This window comes from Tupaia chinensis, unplaced genomic scaffold, assembly GCF_000334495.1.
Source record: "Tupaia chinensis unplaced genomic scaffold, TupChi_1.0 Scaffold149424_1, whole genome shotgun sequence".
Taxonomy (NCBI): domain Eukaryota; kingdom Metazoa; phylum Chordata; class Mammalia; order Scandentia; family Tupaiidae; genus Tupaia; species Tupaia belangeri.
The window spans coordinates 634,728-660,110 of record NW_006209268.1 but is presented as its reverse complement, the minus strand read 5'-3'; the positions used below and the strand labels follow the sequence as shown (position 1 = coordinate 660,110).

At 36.4% G+C, this 25,383-nt stretch overlaps 1 protein-coding gene across 1 annotated transcript in view; it reads left to right on the top strand.

The window, feature by feature from the left end:
• CNTLN (centlein) overlaps positions 1 to 25,383 on the top strand; it is a 312,203-nt gene that overhangs the window by 85,395 nt on the left and 201,425 nt on the right. The window contains exons 6-8 of the mRNA XM_006171187.1: positions 7,365 to 7,499; positions 8,123 to 8,302; positions 12,634 to 12,767. Of these exons, the coding sequence (XP_006171249.1) occupies positions 7,365 to 7,499; positions 8,123 to 8,302; positions 12,634 to 12,767 (449 nt within the window). The remainder of the gene's footprint in view (positions 1 to 7,364; positions 7,500 to 8,122; positions 8,303 to 12,633; positions 12,768 to 25,383) is intronic.

The following is a 25,383-nucleotide window of genomic DNA, read 5'->3' as shown; positions in this document are numbered from 1 at the left end:
TCCTTCCACTATTGAAAGCAAGGGAGAAACGTTCTGATTTTCTCTGTGACAACCTGACAGGCTTTTGTCTGTAAAACTCTTAAATATGTGTGGGGCTCCCTAGGGCTAGCCCCTTTTGGATGTTTATTTTGTTTTGTTTTTCCTTCTTAAAAAATTAGAAGGACCATTTATTTATTACATTCATTCATTAAAGTGAATGAATGATAGAGAGCATGTGTACAAGCTCATGAGAGAGAGAGGAAGAGAGAAGCACCCTTGACCGAGTCTTGTCACAATATAATCCCCCTCCCCAGCCCTCCAGCTCCTCAATCTCCTGTGTGCCTTCACGCAGGCATGGCTGTTTTAAAGCTGACCCAGGGTTCCCATTGTGGCTGGCCATATGGCTTCCAGCCTTTGCAGGACATTTGCGTTCCCTCTGTGCCACAGAAGTCAGGCCCCTTTACAGGTTTTAAACTCTCAAACTTGTTCACAGTAATCCTCTAGTACTTTGTTAATTACAGATAGGTTTTCCTACCTTGGTACTTATTTTGGTGAGATTTTGCTTTAGCTTTACCACTGATAGTTATCAAATAAGTCAAGTATTAAATTCCGCTTCTTCTATTTTATTAGATAACGTAATGAATGACAGCCTAATATATTGCATTTAATTAGGTGATGACTATTCTTTAATCATTATATTTATCTTTTTCCTTACTTTCTAAGAAGTTCAGAAATGAGTTTTGGTTTTGTAGTTGCAATTTGTTCTTTTATCTTGTCTCCTTTCTCCGTTTACTATTGTTTTAGTTGTTGTGGTCTCATTACTCCTCTTTTTTTTTTTTTATTAAAACTTTCATGTCCATTTGAAAATAGGCCAGTATAAATAATATATTAACTATGCTGTAGTATTGCTTGGTAGAGTTTTAGGTCTTATGCTGTCCCTCCCCTCCCCTTTTTTCCCCTGCTTTATACTCACTAATACTCTCTTCTTACTCTGTAGACTTCTCTTAACCATGATTTAAATTATTCATTCATGGCTTATCTATAATAAATTATTCGTTCCAGACATACTTTATCTTGTCACCCTTTATGCTTTACAGTTCCTGAGTTCTACTTGCTATTTTAATATTAACTCAAGCCGGACCATTAAGAATTATGCTATATATTTTTAAAGAATTATTTAATTTAATTTAATTTAATTATTTATTATTATTTTTCAATTTGATCAGAGAGATAGAAAGCAGGAGAGTGAAAAGGCAAGCCACCAGGTCTGGGACTCAAACCACAGTCAGCTATGTGGGGGTATAGCACCTTAACCATCATCCTACCTGCTGACACCAAGAATTACTCTATTCTATTAAGAAAGGTTTGTTGAAAAAGTTTCATAAAGCTAAATTTTAAAATGAACGTTTTGAAAAAATAAATTACCAAAGGGTGTGTGTGCTTGGCAGAGAGGAATAGAGAGAAAGAGAGAGAGAATAAAAGTGAGAAATCACCCCCCCAGGGGAGATGGCCACGCCACAATCCCTTCTCCTCCATTCTCCTCTTGGAATCTTGGGCACATGTGCATATGTACCTGGCATATTCTTTAAGCCTCTGGGTCTGGAATTGAACTGAACAGTCAGCCATGTGGGATCCAGCTGCCTTAACCACCAGGCCCATAAGAAACTTCAATTTTATATACTTATGCTTTCATTGTTTAAAATAGATCAATGGGGGTATATTTTATTAGGAAGATATATTGAATTGTCTTACCACTTTACAAGTTTTTGAGTTTAGGTTATCAGTCCTCTTCTATTAGGAGTGTTTCTTTTTGTCTGACTTGCTAATGAGTATGCAATATAACATCAAATTTGTCAAACTAATTATTAGAACATGATAGTTTTGGTTGACCAGTTCCACCTTATGTATTTTTTTCCCATATATAAATTAGGTCTGTGTTTGTCTTTGTGTATTACTAAGTTCATTTAAATATCAATATTTAAATTATTAAATAATTCCCATAAAAGCACTTGCTATTGAGTCATTTATTTGCTAGTGCCTGTTAAGTTTAGGTCACTTTCATGGGAAAACCCTTCTAAAACTTATATCAGTTGGCTAGTGTTCTCTCTTTCCTACAGTCTGAATAATAGTCTTAATAGTCACATCATTAAATTTATCATTTATTTTTTATGTCATCTGTAATATTTACTAATCTACTTTGGAAAACAGTATGATGACTATATAGAGAGTTTATTAACAAGACTAGATAGTATGTTATGTGTCAGATGAATGATATAGGCAATGTACAAATGACAAGAACTAAAATATATGGTATATAGTTAGGGAAGATTTCATGTAGGAGGAGGAGATTGAATCTGGAAGGAAGATAAGACTTAGAGCAGAAAAATGTACTATGAATTGTGGGTCGGCCATTTTTATGCATCTAATTTTAGGCTGTTTTGATTCATGTCAGACACATTTTTATATGACCTAATAATAAAACAAGAACTAAAAATTAAATATATTTTTATGTTATGTATACATACTAGATATATAAAAAAATTTCATAACCTAAGAATGAAATGTTGGTGGAGTGTTCGGTGATGGGAAGTTGAAGTGCTTTTTAGCCTATGACTTAGGAATTTCATCTCTAATTATTTATTTATTTGTTTGTTTATTTATTTTTTTTTAGAGAGAGATTTTTGATATAGGGTATATGTGACCACCAGAGAGAGAGACAGAGAAACAGAAAGCAAGAAATCACCTTCTTACCACAGTCCTTTCTCCTCCATTCTCTTCTTTAGATTTTGTGCACACAAGTACAGACACCCAGCATGAGTTTCATGCCACTGGGTCTGGAACTTGAATAATGGTTGGCCATGTGGGAGTCCAGTGGTGTAACCATTATGCCATCTGCTGGTCCCATCTAAGTGTTTTTTAAACTTATTAATATGGCCCCCAAACTGAAAGAACTACATTTTACTTCATGATCCAGTGTACATATATAAAATAAAAGTTTTATAATAATAGTTGTCTTTACTATGTATAATAAAGGTAAACATATAGCAATGTTTACATTAAATGTGAAATTAAACATATTTAAATAATGGAAAAATCCCAAATTAAACGTGGCAAGAAATTAGGAAATAATTTATGAAGTATGTGCTCATTTCATAGGTTTCTTCTTATAGACATAGTTTTTTGGTTTGTTTTTTGTTTTTTGTTTTTGTTTTTTTTTTTAATTAGTGATAGAGTGCTTGGGTGTATAGGTGAAAGAGAAAAAAATTAGTGATAGAGTGTATGGGTGTATAGGGGAGATGAAGGGAGGAAGCACTCTTGACAGCATCTTATCACTACATGTTTCCCTTTCCATAGGTCTCCAGGTCCTCAGGGTCTTGGGCACCCTGCCCCTCTGGTGTGTTTTCAGACCAGCTCAAGGATTTATTCCTTGGTGGGCCATGTGGCTTCCAGCACTGCAGTCAATCATGCTACAGACTAGACTACCTATCCTGGGCCAGACATAGTATTTTGCTAAGAGCTTACAGATATCACCTTGGTATTTTCTAATGTGTTCAATTCTATTTTTTAAAAATGATTGTGATGACTAATTTTACTAGATTGCAATCTGTCAGTTTAAAAAATACTGCTTCAGAAAAATTCTTATTCTTGGGACCAGCAGTTAGCGTAATGGCTATGTCGCTGGACTCCCATGTAGTCGACTGTGGTTTGCGTCCTGGACCTGCTGGCTTAAAACTCACGCCAGGCATGTGTGCATGCGTGCCCAAGATCCCAAGAGGAGAATGGAGGAGAAAGGATTGCGGCGTGGCCATCCCCCTTGGGGGGGTGATTTTTTTGCTTTCTGTCTCTGTCTGTCTGTCTGATGAGTGCACGTACCCTATAGCAAAAACCTCTCCAAAAAAAATAATAAATTCTTATTCTTGTTATCTAGAGACACGCTGAAGAGTGTTCATAGCAGTCTTGTTTATATATCCTTGTCTCTGAAATGGGAAACAGCTGAAATATATACTAACAAGAGATGACTAAATATATTAAAACATATTTGTATAATAGAATAATATTACATTCCCAGGTAGTTGAACTGTAGCTATATCCATAAATATGGAGGAATTTTGGAACATGTATTGAGCAAAAATAACAAGCTACAGAATATATAGTATAGTTTAGTGTATATTAAATTAAAAATAAAATAAACTATATAATATATTAAATAGGGATTTATATGTTTTCAATATATAAAGAAAAACAGGAGAATGATGAGAACTAGAGTTTTAGAATAGTGATTATTCCTGGAGGGAATAGAAGGTATTAGAGGATAAGGGGACATACAGGGAACTTCAAAGATAGTGGTAAAGATGTGTTTCTCAGCTTGTCGATGGTTGAGTAGAGAGCTACTCCTTTTAGGCTTCATTCTTTTTCAAAATAAAATTTGTCCAGAGTGTTCATATGCCCTTAGAGACAGAGAGAGAGAGGAAATAAAAGTGAGAAAGTATTCCACATCACCATTCCTCCTGCTCTGTTTTTTCCCTCCTTTTGGGATTTTGGGTACACATGCCCATGTGCTGCTATGCTTCTCAGGACTTGAATTGTAAGATCAGCCATGTGAATTACAGCTGCTTTAATCAGCATGGCATGGGCTGTTCCTATTCTTTATTCTTTACACACTTATCACAGATTATTACTTTTTTTAGAGAGAGAGATTTTTGCTATATGACACGTGTGCTTGCCAGAGAGACAGAGAGTTACAGAGAGACAAAAAGTGAGAAATCATGCCCCAGAGGGGATGGCCACACCACAATCCCTTCTTTTATCAGGATTTTGGGCGTGCACACATACGCATCTGGCATGAGTTTTAAGCCAGACTTGAACCATTGTTGAATACGTGGGAGTTTAGCAACAAAACCATTATGCCATCTGCATAATACAATAGTAAAGATACACAGATTATTTTTGTATATATTCAGTGCCTAAAATATTTTAAAGTAATATAAAATCAATAATTAACATTAAAGCTTTAAAAATTACAACATAGGTGATATCCTCACTTTATTCCTTAAACTCATCCTACTTTTTATTTTATCCTTTATGTTACCTTCATTTCCCTTTATCCTCAAGTCCTTTGGTGTTTTTTTTTTTTTTTTTGGAGAGATTTTCACTGTAGGGCACGTGCGCTCGCCAGACAGAGAGAGACATAGAGACAGAAAGCGAGAAATCACCCCCCAGGGGGGATGGTCACGCCGCAATCCTTTCTCCTCCATTCTCCTCTCGGGATCCTGGGCACGCACGCACACGCGCCCGGCATGAGTTTTAAGCCACCGGGTCCGGGACACGAACCGCGGTCGACTACGTGGGAAGCCAGCGACATAGCCATTACGCTAACTGCTGGTTCCCAAGTCCTTTGGTGGGTTTTTGATAATGAGTAAATATAAGAATAGAACATAAATTGATATGTAGAGGTTAGAATCAGTGATAGATCAAATATGGAAAAAAGCTCAATTTTTGCTGAGCTCATTACTTAGAAAAGTGTATCTATCTGTCCCAGCCCTAGTGGTGCAAGTGGGAGGATATCACCATGCAGTGGCTGAGGGTGCATGGGAGGCCTGGGTTTGACTCTGGCCCAGTCTGAAGAGGCCTGCTGAAGTGACAGTGCTTATGGTCCTGACTGACTGGGATGGTTTAGTGAGAAGATTGTAACTTGATGAGGCTTTGTCAACAATCTCTCTCTCTTTCTCTCTTACCCACTACTGTGTTGCATACTGGTGCTTACTCTGTCTTGCTTAGTTCAAAAAAATATTTCTATCTTAATGTCTCTGCTCCTCTGTTGACAAGAGGTGGTGCTGATGAGCCTGACTTAGAGACTTCACAAAAACTTGTCAGGCCCAATAGCATGTGCTTAATAAACATTACTTCAAAGGATGGAAGAGTTGACTAAAGTTGAAGTTTAGGAAAGGGATAGTATCAAGATCTGGATTTCAGGTTTAGCGTGTTAATTTGAGGTAGCAGCAAATAGTCCACGTGGGAGTATGGTGCAAAATGCTGAAAATGTGAGATTTATCCATTGAGAGGGATTTAGGGCTGGGTTATGGATTGGATGGTCTTTCAAATAGAGGTAAGACTATAAGCCGGGGGGACGGGGGGAGGAAGGGGAGTAATACACTTTCTGAGAAAAAGACTGTAAAAGGGAAACTAAGAATTGAGTTCATAAGTACATTGACCCATTAGGTATCATTTAGGTATTTCTGGTAAGTGGGAAGATTATTGAATTTAAATTGTATCTGTCTTAATATGCAGAATATTCTGTCTACAGAGAAAGATATTCTTAGTACCAAAACATACTTGCTATTTTTATTCTTTTTTTTGGAGAGAGATATTTTTGCTGTTGAGCACATGTGCTCATTGGAGAGACAGAGAGAGACAAAAAGCGAGAAATCACCCCCTGGGGGAATGGCCGCACTGCAATAACCTTCTCCTCCGTTCTCCTCTTGGGATTTTGGGCACACATGCACATGTACCTGGTAAGAGTTTCAAGCTGCTGGGTCCAGGATTTGAACCTTGGTCAACTATGAGGAAGTCCAGCACCTTAACCACTTTGTCACCTGCTGGACCTGCTATCTTTATTCTTAAAAATAATTTATGCATCATAGAAATATTGGAGTATTCTTCCAAATGATTTTTCACTTAAGAGAAGAAGTAATTCTTATTTTATTGGGTCTTTGGAAAAGTCATTTCATATTTTTCTGTGCAAAAGTGCATCATGTCTTTCCAACAACCCAATAGTTACATACGCACTTTCTTTAATTAGAATGTTTTGTAAAATTTTTTTGTCTCCTGCTACACACTTAAATTCTGAATGTTGGGAACCAGCAGTTAACGTAATGGCTATGTTGCTGGACTCCCATGTAGTCGACCGCGGTTTACGTCCTGGACCTGGTGGCTTAAAACTCACAACGGGCGCGTGTGTGTGCGTGCCCAAGATCCCGAGAGGAGAATGGAGGAGAAGGGATTGCCACGTGACCATCCCCCCTACGGGATGATTTCTCGCCTTCTGTCTGTCTCTGTCTGGCGAGCGCACGTGCCCTATAGTGAAAATCTCTCCAAATAAATAAATAAATAAATAAATTCTGAATGTTTGCTTTCTGAGTATGAATTTAGTGTCCTGTTTTTGTGTCTTTTCACCTTAGTCTAATAAATAGGTACCATACTGTACATTTTAGTTTAAAATCCATGGGTATATCACAGGAAATGAAAATTGTGATAATAGATGTTATTTTGAAAGCCAATTATTCCTAACATTAGCAATCAAAATCTAAAACATTAAAAATAATAAAGTATCTTTTTTTTTATAGAAATACCAGTTCACCAGTAGTTAATTTTTTTTTTTCTTGTAGGGTCAGTCATTATTAAAACAAGAAATAAATGACCTTGTAAAACGGAAGATTGCAGTAGATGAAGAAAATGCATTGTTAAGGAAAGAATTCAGTGACTTGCAAAAGAAGCTTAAAGATAAAAGTCAAGAAGTTAAGGTATGTTGCCTTGTATATAGTATTATAGGACTGTTGCTTTGAAGTCCTGTTTTAAGCTTTGTCAGCCATTGTGGCACAGAAAGTGACAGGCTTAGAGGAAAAATTGCCTTAGGCCTTGCTGTACCATACAGTTTTCTTACATACAAAAACTCTGATACAGATGCTTTAAAGCTAGGACTTCAGCTTTATAACTTTCAGATAAATAGTTAATGATGGAAATGGAGCTAAGAAAGTAGGAGTGTGAATATGTGGCTTCTAGTAATTAGATTCTGATGGGACTGGCATTATTAATTGATAAAACCCAGGTCTGGGAGGATATGTCTGTGTGGGTCTCAAAAATAGCTGGGGACAGCATCAAAGGCAGCTTGATCAATTAATGGGCTCTTTGCAAATGTGTACTCATCAAAGCTGTCATCCAGTGAAAAAATATGACCCATCCACCTGCATGAAAAGAGGCCAATAAAAGTGCACAGGTGACCTTGGCTATCAAATATAGAAGAAGCTGCTGTGAGGGTAAAACTGCACAGTTTATATTTGCTGATTAGTACTCACCTTTGTGTATGTGTGTGTGGTTTTTTGTTGTTGTTGTTTTGTTTATTGGCCCTTGTGGTACTGTTCTACAGAACACTAAGGAGTGTGTACAGAATAAAGAAGAGCAAAACAGACTCGTTATAAAAAAACTGGAGGAAGAAAATGAGAAATTAAGTACCCGCTGTAACGACCTGCTAAATGACCTGGAGAAACTGAGGAAGCAGGAATCACATTGGAGAAAAGAAAAATGTAGCATTGATGCAAAAATAAAGGTATGCCGTGAGAGTGGACTCGACGCTGGTCATTTAGGTCTAACTTTCTATAGGAAGTTTAATACATTTTTTTTTTAAATAACAAGTTATATATTCAAATCCACCAGTGGGGACTAGCATTAATTTATATTCTTTCACTTAAGACCCACAGCTTTTTAAAAATTGATGTTGCAAAGCAGGAAACTGACTTCAAATAGTTACCCTAAAATGTAATCATTAAAAAATAAAAGCTATTGCATTTTAAAATAAAATGTGTTTTGAAAAAACATATTTAGAATCATGGTTTTTGACTATTTTCAGTTAAGGTTTAAATTTATAAATATACTTAGAATTCATTGCAATATAATTTTAAGACTATTTTCTACATTGTCCAAAAAATAAAATGTAAAAAAGTCCCACAAAATAGTTCAAAATAATCATATGTTCTATAGTAGTGCTTTATTTGGCTTAAAAGGACCTCACAATAAAATTTAATTTTTGTAGAAGATAAAATTTATAACCAATTTTTATATTAGTCTATATCCTTTTTGATCAATATTTTAAAACATAATATTTTTTGTGGTACTCTTTTTGTTTTAGATTTCTCTCTTACCATAGATTTTACTGAAAAGGCCAGAAACAAATTTTAGTGATGGTAGATATGATGGTTTTTCAGTGTATATGTAGGTAAAAAGAATATATAGCATGAGGAAATACAAGTATGTATATAGCTGTTTAACAAATATATAGTACATATGGATTTATATGTGTATGCATGTAAGTATGAATATTTAAGTTAGGGGAGAAGGATATGGCTTTCTGAGTGTGTGAATCATTCCATTGTAGATAGTTAGGGAAATATTGGGTTATTGAGAAAGTCATGATACATTTTTGCATAGAAAAACAAAAAAAAAAGTCATTAATTTTCTGATGACCCAATACAGTGTCTATTAATGTACAATCAGCCTGACTGAGCCATTTAGAGAACTGAATTTTGGTGCATTATTTCTTCTTATGTGCAACTTTTAAATAATTTGGTTGTGTGATAAGGGTAAGTTCTATTTCCTTGTATTAATTTGCAGCTATATGGTTGGTTTAATTTTATTTTTTATTTATACCATTCAAATAATCAATTCTGTTATTTAATTTACTCTTTCAGTTCTGACTTTTTCTGTTGGAATATTTCTCTTTTTTATTGATTTCTAATTATTTTTATTTATTTCAATACTAATATATTGTTATATATGTTAAAAAATAGTTCTGTTCCATGAACCTTGAGTATAGTGAATTGAACTTTCAAAAGTTTGTGAATTTTGTTAGAGCGAGTTTTATTATTGGGTCATTAGAAAAGTCATGATGCATTTTTGGATAGAGAAACAGAAAAATATGTCATGACTTTTCTGATGACACAATATTTTTTTTCTCCAATGTTTTTGCTTTGTGAGATTTTTATGATGAAATTTTCCCTGTTGAAAGTCCTTTAATCGAGACAAACTAGCAGATGACATAATGGTTATGTCACTGGGCTCCCATGTAGTCAACCACTGTTTGAGTCTAAGGATGGATAACTTGAAATTCATGGCATGCTGTGCCTAAAATCCTGAGAGGACAATGGAGGAGAAGGGATTGCTGTGGCCATTCCCCATGGGGGTGATTTCTCTCTTTCTGTCTCACTGTCTCTCCAGTGAGTGCATGCGTCCTATAGCAAAAACCTCTCTGGAAAAAAAAAAATCTTTAATCTAGAATTTATTTTTGGGTGTGATATTTTGCATCATTTACTCAATAGTTCACTAATTGTGATGCGATCTCTTTTACATCTCTAAGTTTCCTTTGTGTATGGGTCTGTTTCTGGACTTTGTGTTATTTTCATGTTTTTACATATTGTATGTAGTTTTGTAATCTGACTTTTTTTTTTTTTTGAGAGGTTTTCGCTATAGGGCGCGTGCGCTCGCCAGACAGACAGAGAGAGACATAGAGACAGAAAGCGAGAAATCACTCCCCAGGGGGGATGGCCACGCCGCAATCCCTTCTCCTCCATTCTCCTCTTGGGATCTTGGGCACGCACGCACACGCGCCCGGCGTGAGTTTTAAGCCACCATGTCCGGGACGCGAACCGTGGTCGACTACGTGGGAGTCCAGCAACATAGTCATTACACTAACTGCTGGTTCCCTGTAATCTGACTTTTTGATGGGAAGTCTACTTTATAAGTCATGAACCCCATATATGGTCTTCACTCAATTAGAATACTGTATGAATCATTCTTTTTTTTAAAGGTTTTTGCCATAGGATGTGTACACTTGCCTACAGAAACAGAGAAAGTTAGAAATCACTCCCTGGGTGAATGGCCATTCAGCAGTCCCTTCTCCTCCAGTCTCCTCTTGGGACTTTTGGGTATACAAGGACATGTGCTGGCATGATTTTAAGCTTCCAGGTACGGGACTCGAACTGTGTTTGACCATGTGGGAGTCCAGAACCTTAACCACTACATCACTTGCTGGCCCCACATTTTTATTAATTTTACTGACAAATTCTATTAGGAAGCAGATTAGATCCACACATACCAATTAATTCTGAGATAATTACAGTCCTCCAATTCATGAATATGGACTAAGGTTTTGTAACTTCCTTTAAAATGGCATTGCCCACTTTTATTAAATTTATTTCTAGCTACTAATGTTATTAGAAATAACACTTTTTTAGTAAGTAATGTATTTCCCATTGTATTTAAAAATTGATTATGTCTGTAGTATAGGAATGTAACTTCTTTTATCTTGTGTTTCTTTTTAGCAATTTTACCCGTTTTATCAGTTTTAACATTTATACCTCCTTTTGGGGTTTTCTAAGTTATATAATGACATTGTCAATAATAAAACTTTGCCTCTTTCCTTTTTTAAAGAAGCTTTATTGGAATGTAATTCATATATTGTTTATTTAGTCTACTTAAAAGTGTAGAATTCAGAGTCAGCCTGTGGTCTGGTGGTTACACGTGTAGAAGAAGCAGCATCTTACATGGCTGACTAGAGTTCAAAATCTGGCCCCATTGGCTTCACACTGGGCTCTCGCCTGGATGGCAGGATTCTAATAGGATAGAGAATAGTAGGAAAAAGGATTGACCAGTCTCTGTGGTAGTTGGGGGTGGGAAGGTGCATTCTCTCTTTCTCTCTCTCATATGTTCATGCTTTTGACTGTGAGTGAAAATAAATACTTTAAAAAAATTATTCATTTTTTTGTTATTATTATTTTTTAAAATTTGCTATAGGCTATGAGGACTCACCAGAGAGAGAGAGAGAGAGAGAGAGAGAGAAAGAGAAACAAGCTGCCAGCTCCCTAACTCTCCTGCCAAGAGTAAGTGTTTTTAGTTCTAATTACCTCTTGGTAGTTAACAACAAGCTGCCTCAAATACACTAGAACACAGAGATAAGAGGTAGTTGTTTAGTTCTCATTACTTTGTGTTTCAGAACCATTGGCATAGTTATTTTTTGTTTTCAGTTTAAAAAAATAGTGCTCACCTGCACTCCCTTCATTCTTTCCTTTCTTCCCTTCTCCATCTATCTGCCTACTTCTGTTTCTATCATTGTGTTTTTGTGAATAAATGTGAATTTTAACTTAAAGCCTGGTGCTCACTTTTGGAAATAATGAATATATGGTGTATATGTGGGCATACACTATTTAGATACAGTATTTATTTGTTTCTAAATGAAAGTAATACAGTAGTTTTATAGTATATTCTTTGAAAACATAACATCAGGGGTCAGCAGGTGGCGTGGTAGTTGGTGTGCAGGACTCCCACATAGCCTATTGCAGTTTGGATCCTGGACCTGGTAGCTTGCTTTCTCACTTTCCCTCCCTCTCTCTTACTCTGTCTCCCTCTCTCCTTCCCCCTCTGTCTCTCTCTGGTGAGCACAAATTTAAAAAAATAAAAAGATAATAAGATTAAATTAATAATTTTTTTTTGAAGATGTTTTCGCTATAGGGCGCGTGCGCTTGCCAGACAGACAGAGAGAGACAGAGAGACAGAAAGCAAGAAATCACCCCTCAGGGGGGATGGTCACGCTGCAATCCCTTCTCCTCCATTCTCCTCTCGGGATCTTGGGCACGCACGCACATGTGCCCAGCGTGAGTTCTAAGCCACCGGGTCCGGGACACGAACCGCGGTTGACTACGTGGGAGTCCAGCGACATAGCCATTACACTAACTGCTGGTTCCCAAATTAATAATTTTTTTAAAAAATAACAAACATTGAGATCATTTTAAAATGAAAGAAAGATTTAGAGAATGATCTGGAGGAAAAGACTAATTTTGGAGAACTTTAAGTTTTTATTATGTTTGATTATAAGTGCTCTAATTTTAGGCCTTTGAAGATAATTTGATTGAAGCCAGGAAAGAAATTGAAGAGTCACAGAGTAAATACAATGCTCTATCATTACAGTTGAATAATAAACAGACTGAACTTATCCAAAAGGATATGGATATTACCCTGGTCAGGCAAGTATCTTCAGTTTTAAATTTAACATTATAGAGACATCACTAGTCATTTAAAATGCAGCATTTTAATTACTGTTGGCATCTTCTGAAGTGACAACAGTACATATTCTAGGGTGCATATGTTTGTACATTGAATATCTGGAATTACATATGCTAAACAAGGAGTAATTATCTGGGAGAATATGGGGGTCCACGGGTTTGGGAGAGCATGGTCAAGGAGTAACTTTGTTTTAGCTTTTAAAAAGGCAATGCATCAGTCATTGCATCCTAGGAATAAAATTTCCAGCCATATGTTTATGATATTCATGTTGTCATAATGAACATTAATAGCTGAGAAACAATGTTGACTGTTTATTATTTTCTATATAGTTTTAGTTTATGAGTTATCTTTCTCTATCAACATAATTAATTTTTTTGAGAGGTTTTCGCTATAGGACTTGTGTGCTTGCCAGACAGACAGAGAGAGACATAGAGACAGAAAGCGAGAAATCACTCCCCAGGGAGGATGGTCACACCGCAATCCCTTCTCCTCCATTCTCCTCTTGGGATCTTGGGCACGCACGCACATGTGCCCGGCGTGAGTTTTAAGCCACCGGGTCCAGGACGCGAACTGGGGTCGACTACGTGGGAGTCCAGTGACATAACCATTATGCTAACTGCTGGTTCCCCATTAATTTTATAGTACTAATAAAATGGGATAACATAACAAAGTAGATATGGTTCATTTGTGTTTTTAAGTGTTGAAAAATGTTAAAACTACCTATTAATTTAATTCATGATTACCTTTATCAAAAAATAGTGCTAGAGTAAGTCAGAACAGATTTATGGTTAGTAAACATATATTTATATTAATGTATACATGTGTGCACACATATGTATGTATATGTATATATGTGTTTATTTTGGTGGCACCAGAACATGAAATTAAAGGTGTACTTACAGACGTATATTATAAAATTTAAATGTATAATTTATTATAATGTAACAAGCTATTAGTGTGTATGAGAAAATCACTACTATTCTGGTATACATCAAGTAGGGTTTATGTTTTGGTAAAACTTAGCTGTGAATTTTCTATCACTTTAGTGGTTGTTGGTTAGGGAATCAATCTAGTACTGTATATCAGATATGTTGTATAATTCTATTGGGTAAATTAAGGTTTTGTAAATTTAAATACACTATTGTGAATTTAGTTTAGATGAGAGACTGTTTATTGTTAATGAAGCCAATAATTTTTTTTTTCAAAAGATACCTTTTATTATTACTATTTCACATTTAATCATAGTATATCATTAGAATATACAAAATGAATTTTCCCAGCATGAATACACTGTATATCTAGTCCAGTCAAAGATATTACCATATGCATTATTGTAAATAGATAATTCTCCATTTATGTGTCCCTTAAGTGTTTTGCTTCTTTTTTTTCCTTCTTGATTCCGTCTCTTTCAACATACCTCATTTCCCACCCTCCCACACTATCTCCAGTATCCATAGTTACTCTCCATGCTTTTATACCTTCTAATCTTTCAGTATTTGACTTAGTGTCCAGGTATTCAGTATATATTGAGTGGGGACATACAATGCCTCTCTTTCATAGGCTGGCTTGGTTTGCTTAACAGTAAATCTTTCATATTAGTCCATTTTCTATTGAGTGACAAAGTCTTTTTTTTTTTTTTAATGGCTGAGTAGTATTCTGTAGTATATATGTGCCACACTTCTCTATTTTTTTTTTTCCTAGAGAGATTTTTGCTACAGGGTGCATGTGCTCGCTGGAAAGATAGAAAAACGGAAAGCTAGAAATCATACCCTAAGGGAGAATGGCCATGTTGCAATCCCCTCTCCTCCATTCTCTTCTTGGGATTTTGGGCATGCCTGCACACACCTCTGGTGTGAGATTTATGTTGCTGGGTCTGGGACTTGAGCTTTGGTCAGCCATGTGGAAGTCTAGCTCCTTAACCTCTACACCATCTGCTTGCCCCTGTGCCACACTTTTAAATCCATTCATCTGTTTGTGGACATTTGGATTGGTTCCATATTTTGTCAGGTGTGAATAATGCCACAATAATCATGGATATTCAGGTATAGAAAAGCAAGGATTGGGTGGGCCCTGCTTCTCTGATAGAGAAGTTGTAACCAGGAACCAGCCTCAGGTTTTTTTGTTTGTTTGTTTGTTTGTTTGTTTTAAAGGGGAGAAAATGGGGGAAGAGGAAATGGGATATTAAGACAATGGGGGAGAAGGAAATAGAATGTCAAGTTGTTGTTCTGGGAGGTTAATCGACTGAAGATGTGAAAATGACAGGTGCCATGTAATTTCTCTAATCTTTTTTGGGAGAATATCTGATAAATACATGTAGCTTTCTTTAGCCTCATACTGCCCAACAGTACCAGGTATCAACAACAACAAAAAGATAACCGGTAACAATAGACAGAGAGTGCTTTTGTATATAAATGCTTCTCAATAACCATAGTTAAAGTAGCTCACAGAAATGCATTTCTACATGTGTCTAATGGTCACACCATGTTTTCTCAGATCGCTGCTCTCCACAGTATATAATCTTTCTAATGTGTCATTGGATGTGGTTTGCTAGTATCTTGCTGAGAATTTTTCTATCTGTATTTATCAGGGATATTGGAATGTAGATATAGTTTTCTTATTTTGTGATGCCCTTATTTTTGAGATGAGGGTAACAGAGGCCTCAGAGTGAATTTTAGGAGGGTTCCTTCTTTTTGGATCTTTGGAAATAGTTTGACTAGAATGGGGGTTAGGTCTTCGTTAAAAGTTTTTTAGATTTCGAAAGAAAAGCCATTGAGACCTGGGCTTCTCTTTGTTGGGAGACTATTTATTACCAATTCAATCTCATTGCTTTTTATTGGTCCATTCAGACTTTCTATGTCTTCCTTATTCAATCTTGGTGTATTATATGTGTCCAGAAATTTGCCATTTCACCCAGGTATTGTGTTTGTTAGCATATAAACATTTGTAGTATTCTCTGATGATGTTTTGTATTTCTGTTATGTCTGTTGTAATGTTACTGGCTTCATTGCTGATTAGATTTATCTGGTTCCTTTCTCTGTTCTTTTTTCTTTTTAACATTTATTTATTTATTTATTTATGATTTTCAAATTGCTGGGTCTGGGACTCAAACTGCAGTTGACCATGTGAGAATCTAGCATCTAAACCACCATGCCACCTCCTGACCCCTCTCTGTTCTTCTTAATCAGTCTAGCTAACATGTGTCAATTTTGTTTATCTTCTCAAAGAACCAGCTTTTGGGGACCAGAAGGTGGTGTGGTGGTTAAGGCGCTGGACACTCCTACATGGTCGACCGCCGTTCCAGTCCCGTATCTGGCGACTTGCTTTCCCACTTCCCCTCTTCTTGCTCTCTCTGTCTGTCTCTCTCTGGTCAAATTAAAATAAACGAATGAACAAATAATTGTTTTTTAAAAAAGAACCAGCTTTTCGGTTTTATTTTCTATGTAGTTAATTTATTCTCTTTTTCACTGATTTCAGCTCAAATCTTTATTATTTCTTTTCCCTTGACATTTTTTGGGCCTTTTTGTTGTTTTTTGTTCCCTGGGGTATGTTTTTAGGTTGTCTATTTGCCTCCTTTATATTTTTTTCTTCTGAGCACTAATTGCTATTAACTTCCCCCTTATGACTGCTTTCACTATGTCCCATAGGTTATCAAAATTTGTGGGGTGGTTATTATTGGTTTCAATGAATCTTTTAATATCAGTCTTAATTTCTTCAGCAGTTGTGAAGTCATTCATGAGTAGGCTGTTTAGATTGCATGTCTTTATGTATTTTTTTTCCTGCAGTTATTGGGCTGTCAGGAAAGTCATGATGCACTTTTGCATAGAAAAACACACAAAAAAATGTCATGACTTTCCTGATGACCTAATAATTTCAAGTTTTAATTCCATCATGGTTGGAGAGGATACTAGATATAGTTTCTATCCATTTGAATTTATAAAGGCTTGTTTTGTGTCCTATCATGTGATCAAGCTTCAAAAATGTTCCATACAGACTGAGAAAAATGTGTGTCTTGTGGTTGTTGGGTGGAAAGTTTTATGGATGTCTTGAAGTCCACTTGATTTATGATATTCTTTAGATCCTCTGTCTCTTTACTTATTTTTTGTCTAGATGATTTGTCCAGAGGGGATAGTGGAATGTTGAGATTGCCAAACATTATTGTTCTGTAGTCTGTCTCTCCTTTTAGAGCAAGCAGTCTATTTTTCATGTATTTGGGTGCTCCAGTGTTGGTTGTGTAGATATTTATAAGTGTTATCTTCTTGGTGAATTAGCCCTTTTAGTACTTTATAGTGGCCTTCTCTGTCTCTTCTTACAGTTTTTGTCTTAAAATCTATTTTGTCTGATATCAGTATTGGGACTCTGGCCTTTTTTTAAAATTATATTCTCTTGGAATATCTTTTTCCAGCCCTTCATTTTCAGTCTTTGTTTTTATTTGTGAGGTGTGTTTTTTGTAGGCAGCATTTAGAGGGTTCCTTTTTTTTTTATCCATTCATTCAGTCTGTGTCTTTTGATTGAAGCATTTAACCCATTCATTAACAGTGTTATTATTGTTATTTGCAGACTTGTTCCTGCCATTTTGTTATCCATTTTTTTGATTGTTTTTGTTCTCTCTTACTTCTTTTTGTTCTCCTTTAGTTTTCCTGATACAGTATTCCATTCATTACTTCTTGAAGATCTGGTATAGTGTTGGTGAATTCTTTCAGTTTTTGTTTAACTGAGAATTATTTTCTTTGTTCTTCCTCCATAAACAGAAGTCTTGCCGGATATAGTATTATAATATTCTTGATTGAAATTGTTTTTCATTTGGCATTTTGAATATATCTTCCTATTCTTTCCTTGCTTGCATTGCTTCACTTGATGGGTGAAGTGTTAGTTGTTAGTCTAATGGGATAACCTTTGTAAGTAACTTAACATTTCTCTCTTGCCATTTTTTGAATCTTGTCTTTATCTGCAATTTTGACCAATCTGGCTTGAAGCCAATGAAATTTTGGTGAATTAGAATTTGAGCACATTCTTTATATCACATTTTAAGAACTTTCTTAAGTGTGAGGAAAAGTAACTATTATATGATAGACTGGCTTATCAACTCATTGTGTAAGCTTTTTTCTTCTTGAGAGATTTTTTCTATAGGGTGCAGGAGTTTGTCAGAGAGAGACAGAGACAGAAAGAGACAGAGAGACAAAATGCAAGAAATTATCCCGAGGGGATGGTTACACCTTAGTCCCTTTTCCTTCGTTGTCTTCTCAGAATTTGGGGCATGCTTGCACATGTACCTGGCATGAATATCAAGTCACCAGCTCCAGGACTCAAACCAGTTGGCCTGGTGGGAATCCACACCTTAACTACTATGCCACCTGCTGGCCTCTGTGTAAATATTTTTTAAGCCAGTCATTTTATGAATTCACAAAAGTTATTGGAATTAAAAATAAAATCTTAGCTTTGGAAGAAATTTTAAAATTATAAGAGCATTAATTATTATAAACTTATAATATTCCTGCCCTCTTCCCATGAAAATGTGTAGCTTTTAGTCTGTGCTCGATGCTTTTAAATTAAAAGTTTTCCATACTTTTTAATATTGCTATTTTCATTATGAATTGCATAAATTTTTGATCATTGTTTTATATCTTAAGTTGAAGTTATTGTTTTTTTGTTTTTGTTTTCTTTTGTTCGTTTGTTTGTTTTTACAATTTCTACCCACATCTTAGTCCTTTATCTAGAGAATATAAGATAACCTAATATGTGTTCTGTAACATAGCCCTTCTAACAGTTGAACATAGTTACCAATGACTATATGTGTTCATTAATTGATTAACTATACCCTTTTCTCATGAAAGTTATTCATGTGTCTATTTTGCAGAGGTATAGTGTTTTTTTTTTTTCTGAATGTATTCCATATTGTCAGTATACATGTAAGTGAGTTTTTTTTGTTGTTGTTGTTATTTAGGTTTTTGCCATAGTGTGTGTGCATTCTCTGGACAGAGACAGTGAGAGGGAAAGTGAGAAATAATTTCTTATGGAGGATGGCCATGCCACAGTCCTTTCTCTTCCATTCTCCTCTTGGGATTTGGAGTATGTACACACACATATCCACTGTGATTTTCAAGCCTCCAGGTCTGGGACTCACACCGCAGTGGGCCATGTGGGAGTTCATTGCCTTAACCATTATGCCAACTGCTGGCCCCTATTGTCAGTTTTCTTAAAATATGGCATACATATAGAACTGCATGAAATACATCGACAATGACTTATCCATTTTAGAGTGTGATAGTGCTAGGCTATTGGATGAAACGTGGGATCTAGTTTAGGAATCAGAGTAGTATTAGGTACATGAAATTATAATAATTGTGTTTTCCACTACATTTTGCCCATGTATGTCAGAAACAGAAGAACAAAGGTACTGCCAAACTGGCTCAGTAGAGAGGAAGCTAAAGAAATGAATACCTTGCCTTTTTTCTCCTTTGCTCTCTAATCACTGGCTACACCTTCGACTGATCAAATTCAGTCAGAGCTAGAGAAGGAGCCAGTATAATACATTCTTTAGAGCTTGACCTTGTTGGCTAAATTGGGTAGATGTGATGAAGGTTGCCCCATTCTCAGTTACTGCCGTTTTTTCAGAGCTTTTCTGGTCATTATTGCCTACCAGTATTTCCATATGAACTTTTTAAAAAAATTATTTTATTTTACTTAATTTATTTATTTACTTATTTTTAAATTTGGCCAGAGAAGGACAGAGCGAGAAAGTGAGCAAGAGAGAGAAAGTGAGAAAGCAAGCCTCCGTCCAGGTCTGGGACTCGAACCACGGTCAGCCATGTGAGAGTCCAGCACCCTTAACCATCACGCCTCTTGACGGCCCTTCTTATGAACTTTTAAACTTGCATATTTTTTGTTTAGTATTTAATTTGAACATCAAATTTACAAGTAAACATAAAGAAAACTTCTTGATGATCATTCTTGTCTGAGAGTATACAGTATGCCATTCTCTTTATATCAATCTACCTTTGTGTCCTTATGAAGTACTTTAAGTTGTTTCTGGTATGGGTTTTTAACATTTCTTGCTGAATTTAGTTTAGCTATTTCATATTTTTTTCTTGCTATTTTATTTTATTTACGTTTTTGATGAACTGACCTTTATTTTATTACCTTACCTACAAATCATGCATGAATGCCTTGAAATAAGTTTTCTTTGAATAAGCCCATTTTTACTCAGCAAAATTCAAAAGGGGAAACATTAGACCTTTTTGGTGTAGGAAAAGCCTTTCAACAGTCCCTAAGGGATTTTCACAAAATAAAAAAATGGACCCTAGTCTTACAGAAGTTTTGACTTAATTTTACCAAGCACTAAGATGTGCCACAATAGTTAAGGCAAGACAGAGACAAGTTACCAAAAAAAGTTACTAATTCAATAATATAGTGCAGTCTGAAACCAGCCACTGTTTATTTATTGAACAGATTACAAAAATAATCATGGTGGATACCTCAGTTCATCTTTCTAATAAGTCTGTTGATCTGGTCTTCCCTGTTGCCAGCATCTCCACCTTCTACAAAATGGGTGATCTTTTTTTTCATTCCACCTCATGGAGAAGATAATTTGAAGGGCCACAGGAAGTTATTCGCTTCTTTGAAGCGTTTTCCAACAGTATAGATTTCATGAATCAGATCCTCCATGCAGATGATGCCGAATTTACCAAGAGATTGAGCAATCAAAGAGTTATCTGTCAAAGCAATTTGCTTCTTATTGATTTTGCCATAACCACTTTTTTAGATCAGTTCATTTACTGACTTCAGGTTCGGGTACCCCCATGCAATATATGGTTTCTCAGTTCTCAGCATGTTAATTGAGGCCTTGTTAAGTTTAACAAAGGTGCCATTGAAGATCTGGCGAAGCCGAAGAAGCCACAACACCTTTCGAACCTTTGGGCTCACTCCATTGATACCTCTGATCCTGATGACAAATGCCAACTTGGGTTCTGCAGGTACATAGAAGTTACCAGCTTTTCTTGCCATCCTGGCCATGTGAATCTCAGTTCTGTACATCTGTCTGTATTCCTTATGATAGTGCTTAGCTTTTTCATAGATAAGCCTCCTCTTTGCCTTTTGAAGCATCTTTTGAGCAAACTTCTTTCTCAGGCACTTGATCTTCAGTTCTGCAAAATTCCTTTGCTTTTTCTTAAGGGTTTCTGGCATAGCAGAAACCTTTTTCTTGGTGGCTTCTGCTGCAGCAGGAGCCTTTTTCTTGGTTTCTGCCACAGCGGGAACCTTCTTTTTCTTCTCTTGAACGCCCTCCATGGTTCCAGCCAGGAAAGAGTTCTTGCTATTTTAAATGGAATCTTTCTTTCCCATATAATTTTGATTTTCCTTTTTTTTTTTTTCTTGGCTGCAGGGTGCATGTGTTTGGCAATAATGGTTATGTTACATTCTTTTTCTTCCATTTCTCCATCCTGTCAGAATTTGGGGCACATTTGCACATGTGACACACTTGCACAGTCTCCAGGACTGGGATTTGAACTGTAGTCATGTGGGATATGACTCCCAATTCATGGTACTTAGCCGCTGTGTGGAAGCCAGCCTGAAGTTTATTATTCTTGACATGTTCTCTTCTGTGCTCTTTTTTTCCATCTTATGGGTCCATCTTCACCAAAGCTGCCCAGTTGCTGGTGTTTGCTTTCTCCCCAGCTGGCATCAGATTTAGCCATGTGACTTATTTTGGCCAGAGGAACAAAAGTGAAACAGCATGTACCATGTCCTGACAAATGTTTTAAAGGAGGCTTTGCTTGATTTACCTTCATTTTTCAGAAAGTGGTATATTTTCAATGCACTCTGATGCTCTCATTTGGGTATTAGAATAAAAAAAATTGATAAATATGAGCAAGCCATAAATCTTTGCATTTGCAAGCTACCACAGTTTTTAAAATTGTAAAACAACGTAGTAAAACTATGTATTTTATCAGTATTTACTATCAAACATGGTCTCTAGAGGAATACTTCTAATTTATCCAATGGCCTGCTAAATCCCTTAGCATCACTGTAACTGAAAGATCATTAGATTTATCTTTCAGCAATACAATATTTTTTATAGAACTTAACATCCTCTTGAGATGGAAGGAAGCACTGTTGGTTGTCAGCATCTTTTCTTTCAGCTCAGACCAGATTTCTTTATACCTTTTGACTTGTTTCTAGGGGAACGTCTCAAGTTTGAACCTAATAGGATTAATTTTATTTTTCATTGCTTTGATTCTGCTTATAACTGCACTGATTTTGGATTTTTAATACTATGACGGTGCGTGTTTTTTTTTTGTTTGTTTGTTTTGTTTTGTTTTTATAAAAAGGTATGCTTTTTTTAAAAAAAAAGCCCACCCTTTATGCTGTTATTTTTATTTCTTCAATTCACAACTATTTTCAGATAGCTAAGAAAACAAAGCCTGAGTGAGGTATTCATACTGATTACTTACTGGGGGATTCAGTTCAAGAGTAGAGTGGGTTGGGGGAATGAGAATCTGAGGAAAGGAAGGATAATAAATAATTCAAGGTAGCACGTTAGGAGTAGCATGTTATTGTACTGTCCCCTGCTTCATGATTAGTTGTGAAGAGACAGCAGATGCACTGAATTAGCCACATTGGTTGATTCTGGACAGAGAAGTTACACCCTAGAACAATCTGTCATGTGGAAGAAGTTAATTTATCTGTGTTCTCCTCGTGTTTTGCCTTCGTGTTTTGCCTTCTAGTGGTCAAAGTTTGCTGCTTAGGTTGTGCCCTGTTTGTAGTTTATTCTAGGCATGCTGCTGGTTGGCCACAAGTGATGGAATCACTAAAACCTTCTAAATTTGGTAGATTGAAGTGGCAGTTAATAGACTGCTGCAGAATAAGGAAAAACGAATTTAGGAGCCAGATGAGGCTGAATCTGACAGGATGCTTTGCTTATAGCAGTGAGCAAAAAAATGCCTTCAGATTCTGACTTTCTATTCCTATTTTAGAAAGGTATTATGGCTTCCTTTTTTGTTTTTCTTTCATGTTGGAGGAGCAGAGTGGAAAGAGAGATAGAGAAAAGGATAAAGGGAAGTTTAGTAATGTCTTACTTCCTTTAATTCTTCTTTCGTTTAAGATTTAGCCTTGATAGGTTCTTGCCATGCCATAATTCTCCTTCCAGCTTTCTAGTCATCTGAACTAATGGGTACACCCATAGGCACGTCTGCTGTGTTCTGGTTGACCTAGAACCCAATCCCAGGCCTTCTGTATGGCCCCAGGATCATTTAGTAGCACCCTACCACCTGTGCCACCACAATTGGGCCTATGATGGCTTCTTTTTCTTACATTCTCTAAACTTCTCATTTTTTAGTAACTCCTACTCAGAAGTACATTTTTCTTCTGAATATACACAAAAAGTATTTTCCTTAATTTTAAGTCTTTTAATACGTCCTCCTTGATTCCCATACTTTTTTAAAAAATGAGATAAAATCTAGACAAATGCATTCTTTTCAGTGCTTATCAGTTCTTGGAACTGAGGTGCTAAGTTATTGATAATTTTGATAAGAAAGTGGCACTACGACTGTACATCCAGGGTTTTTATTACTGTCAAGGAGGTTCAAGTGGTCTTTTGTTGGCCTTGTTCGTCTAGGGCCAGCAGGTGGTGTAATGGTTAAGGCACTGGACTCACACATGGCCGATCATGGTCTGAGTCTCAGATCTGGCAGCTTGACACTCACACTGGGTACATGTGCATGCATGTCCAAAATCCCAAGAGAAGAGTGGAGAAGGGACTGGGGCAAGGCTGTACCCCCTGGGGGGGTGACTTCTTGCCTTTTCACTGTCCATCTTTTCAGCAAATTCATGTGTCCTATAGTAAAAATCATGCCCCCTCCCTCCAGAAAAAGCCTTGTTTGGCTACTTTGATGCTCATTAGGTACTACCACTCCTCCTCCTCCCCTCCCTCATGCCCACAAAGGGTGCATGAGCTCACTGGAAAGAGACAGAGAAAGCACCCCCTATGGGGCATAGCCATGCCGCATTTCCTTCTCTATCTCTCACTCCTTCAAGATTTTGGATATGCATGCATATGTGCCTGGCCTAAGAATGAAACCGTGTGTTTGTCTATGTGGGATCCAGCCCTTTTAAGTTCCATGTTTTTTATTTGCAGTGTTAGTGTATGTATCATACCATGTATTCTATGGAGAACAAAGAAAAAATCTACATAATGTAAAATTATATTTCTGGGGCCAGCAGGTAGCATAGTGGTCAAGGCACTGGACTCCCACATGGTTGACCATGGTTTAAGTCCCAGACCTAAGTGGCTCAAGACTCATACTAGTCCCATGTGCATGCATGCATGCTCAGAATATCAAGAGGAGAATGGAGAAGGGATTGTGATGTGGCTATTCCCCCTGGGGGGATGATTTCTCACTTTCTGTCTCTCTCTCTTTCTGGTGAGCCCACATGCCGTATAGCAAGAATATCTATTAAAAAACAAAATAAAAAAACTCCCTAGGAAAATAAAATAAAATTATGCTTCCATTCTGCTTATTGAGAATGCTCCCGTAAAATGACAAAAATATGCTCTTCCCTTAGTTGATTTTTCATCTCAAGTGCCTCGTAGTTGTATGAACATCTCCTTACTCTTGAATGTGTTTCTTATGTCTAAGTTACATATATTTTGTTGCACATGATTCTTTTTTCAATTATTTACTCAATTTTATTTATTATTGTTGTTATTTTTAATTTGCTATAGGGCACATGCACCTACTAAAGAGAGAGAGAAAGTGAGAAAGCAAGCCACCAGGTCTGGCTATTGAACATGTGGTCGAACATGTGGGAGGCCAGCACCTCAACCACCATGTCACCTGCTAGCTTGGTGCACATGATTCTTAAATGAAAACCAACTACTTATTCATGGCCTCACATTCAGAAATAGCAAATGTCTTCTAACATTGGAGGTTATGTAAATTTGCTGATGATATTTATTGAAAGATGGTATTTTTTATCTTCATTATATCCCATCTCTAAATGTAACATTTATTTGACCTCCTGGTTAATTTATATCTTGACTATACTCTGATGGAATTTTTCCTACTTAATTGCGGTCTCTTTGATAATTTTTGCCAGTGGAAAATGGCAATACTCAGCCTGTGTTATTACTAGTCTTCTCCTCTCATAAGTATTAAGTTTTCTGAAAGCAGTGTGCCATTATTGGTTCTCTTTTCTCCCTTCTCCATGTTGGGACTTTTATTTAATGTACATTTCAATTTTTTGTATGATTACAGAAAGTTGGTGCATTTGTATGTATTTCTTGTTTGCAGGGATTATAGTTGTGGTTCATCATTAATGTTTTAAACCTCTAGTAGGCAGTACCCATTTCTCATATATTAATTTTCATTCATCTTAAACAGTTCTCTACTTATCTCTTTTGCTTTGTCTTTCTTTTAAGATTTATTAAAGTGAATTAGTCACCAGTTTGAAGTTACAGGTGAAGTTTCATTTTAAAAAATGCCGTTTCTGGGGCCAGTAGGTGGCATAGTGGTTACGATGTTGGACTCCCACATAGTTGACTGGGTTCCAGTTCTGGACTAGCAGCTTGAAACTCCTGCCAAC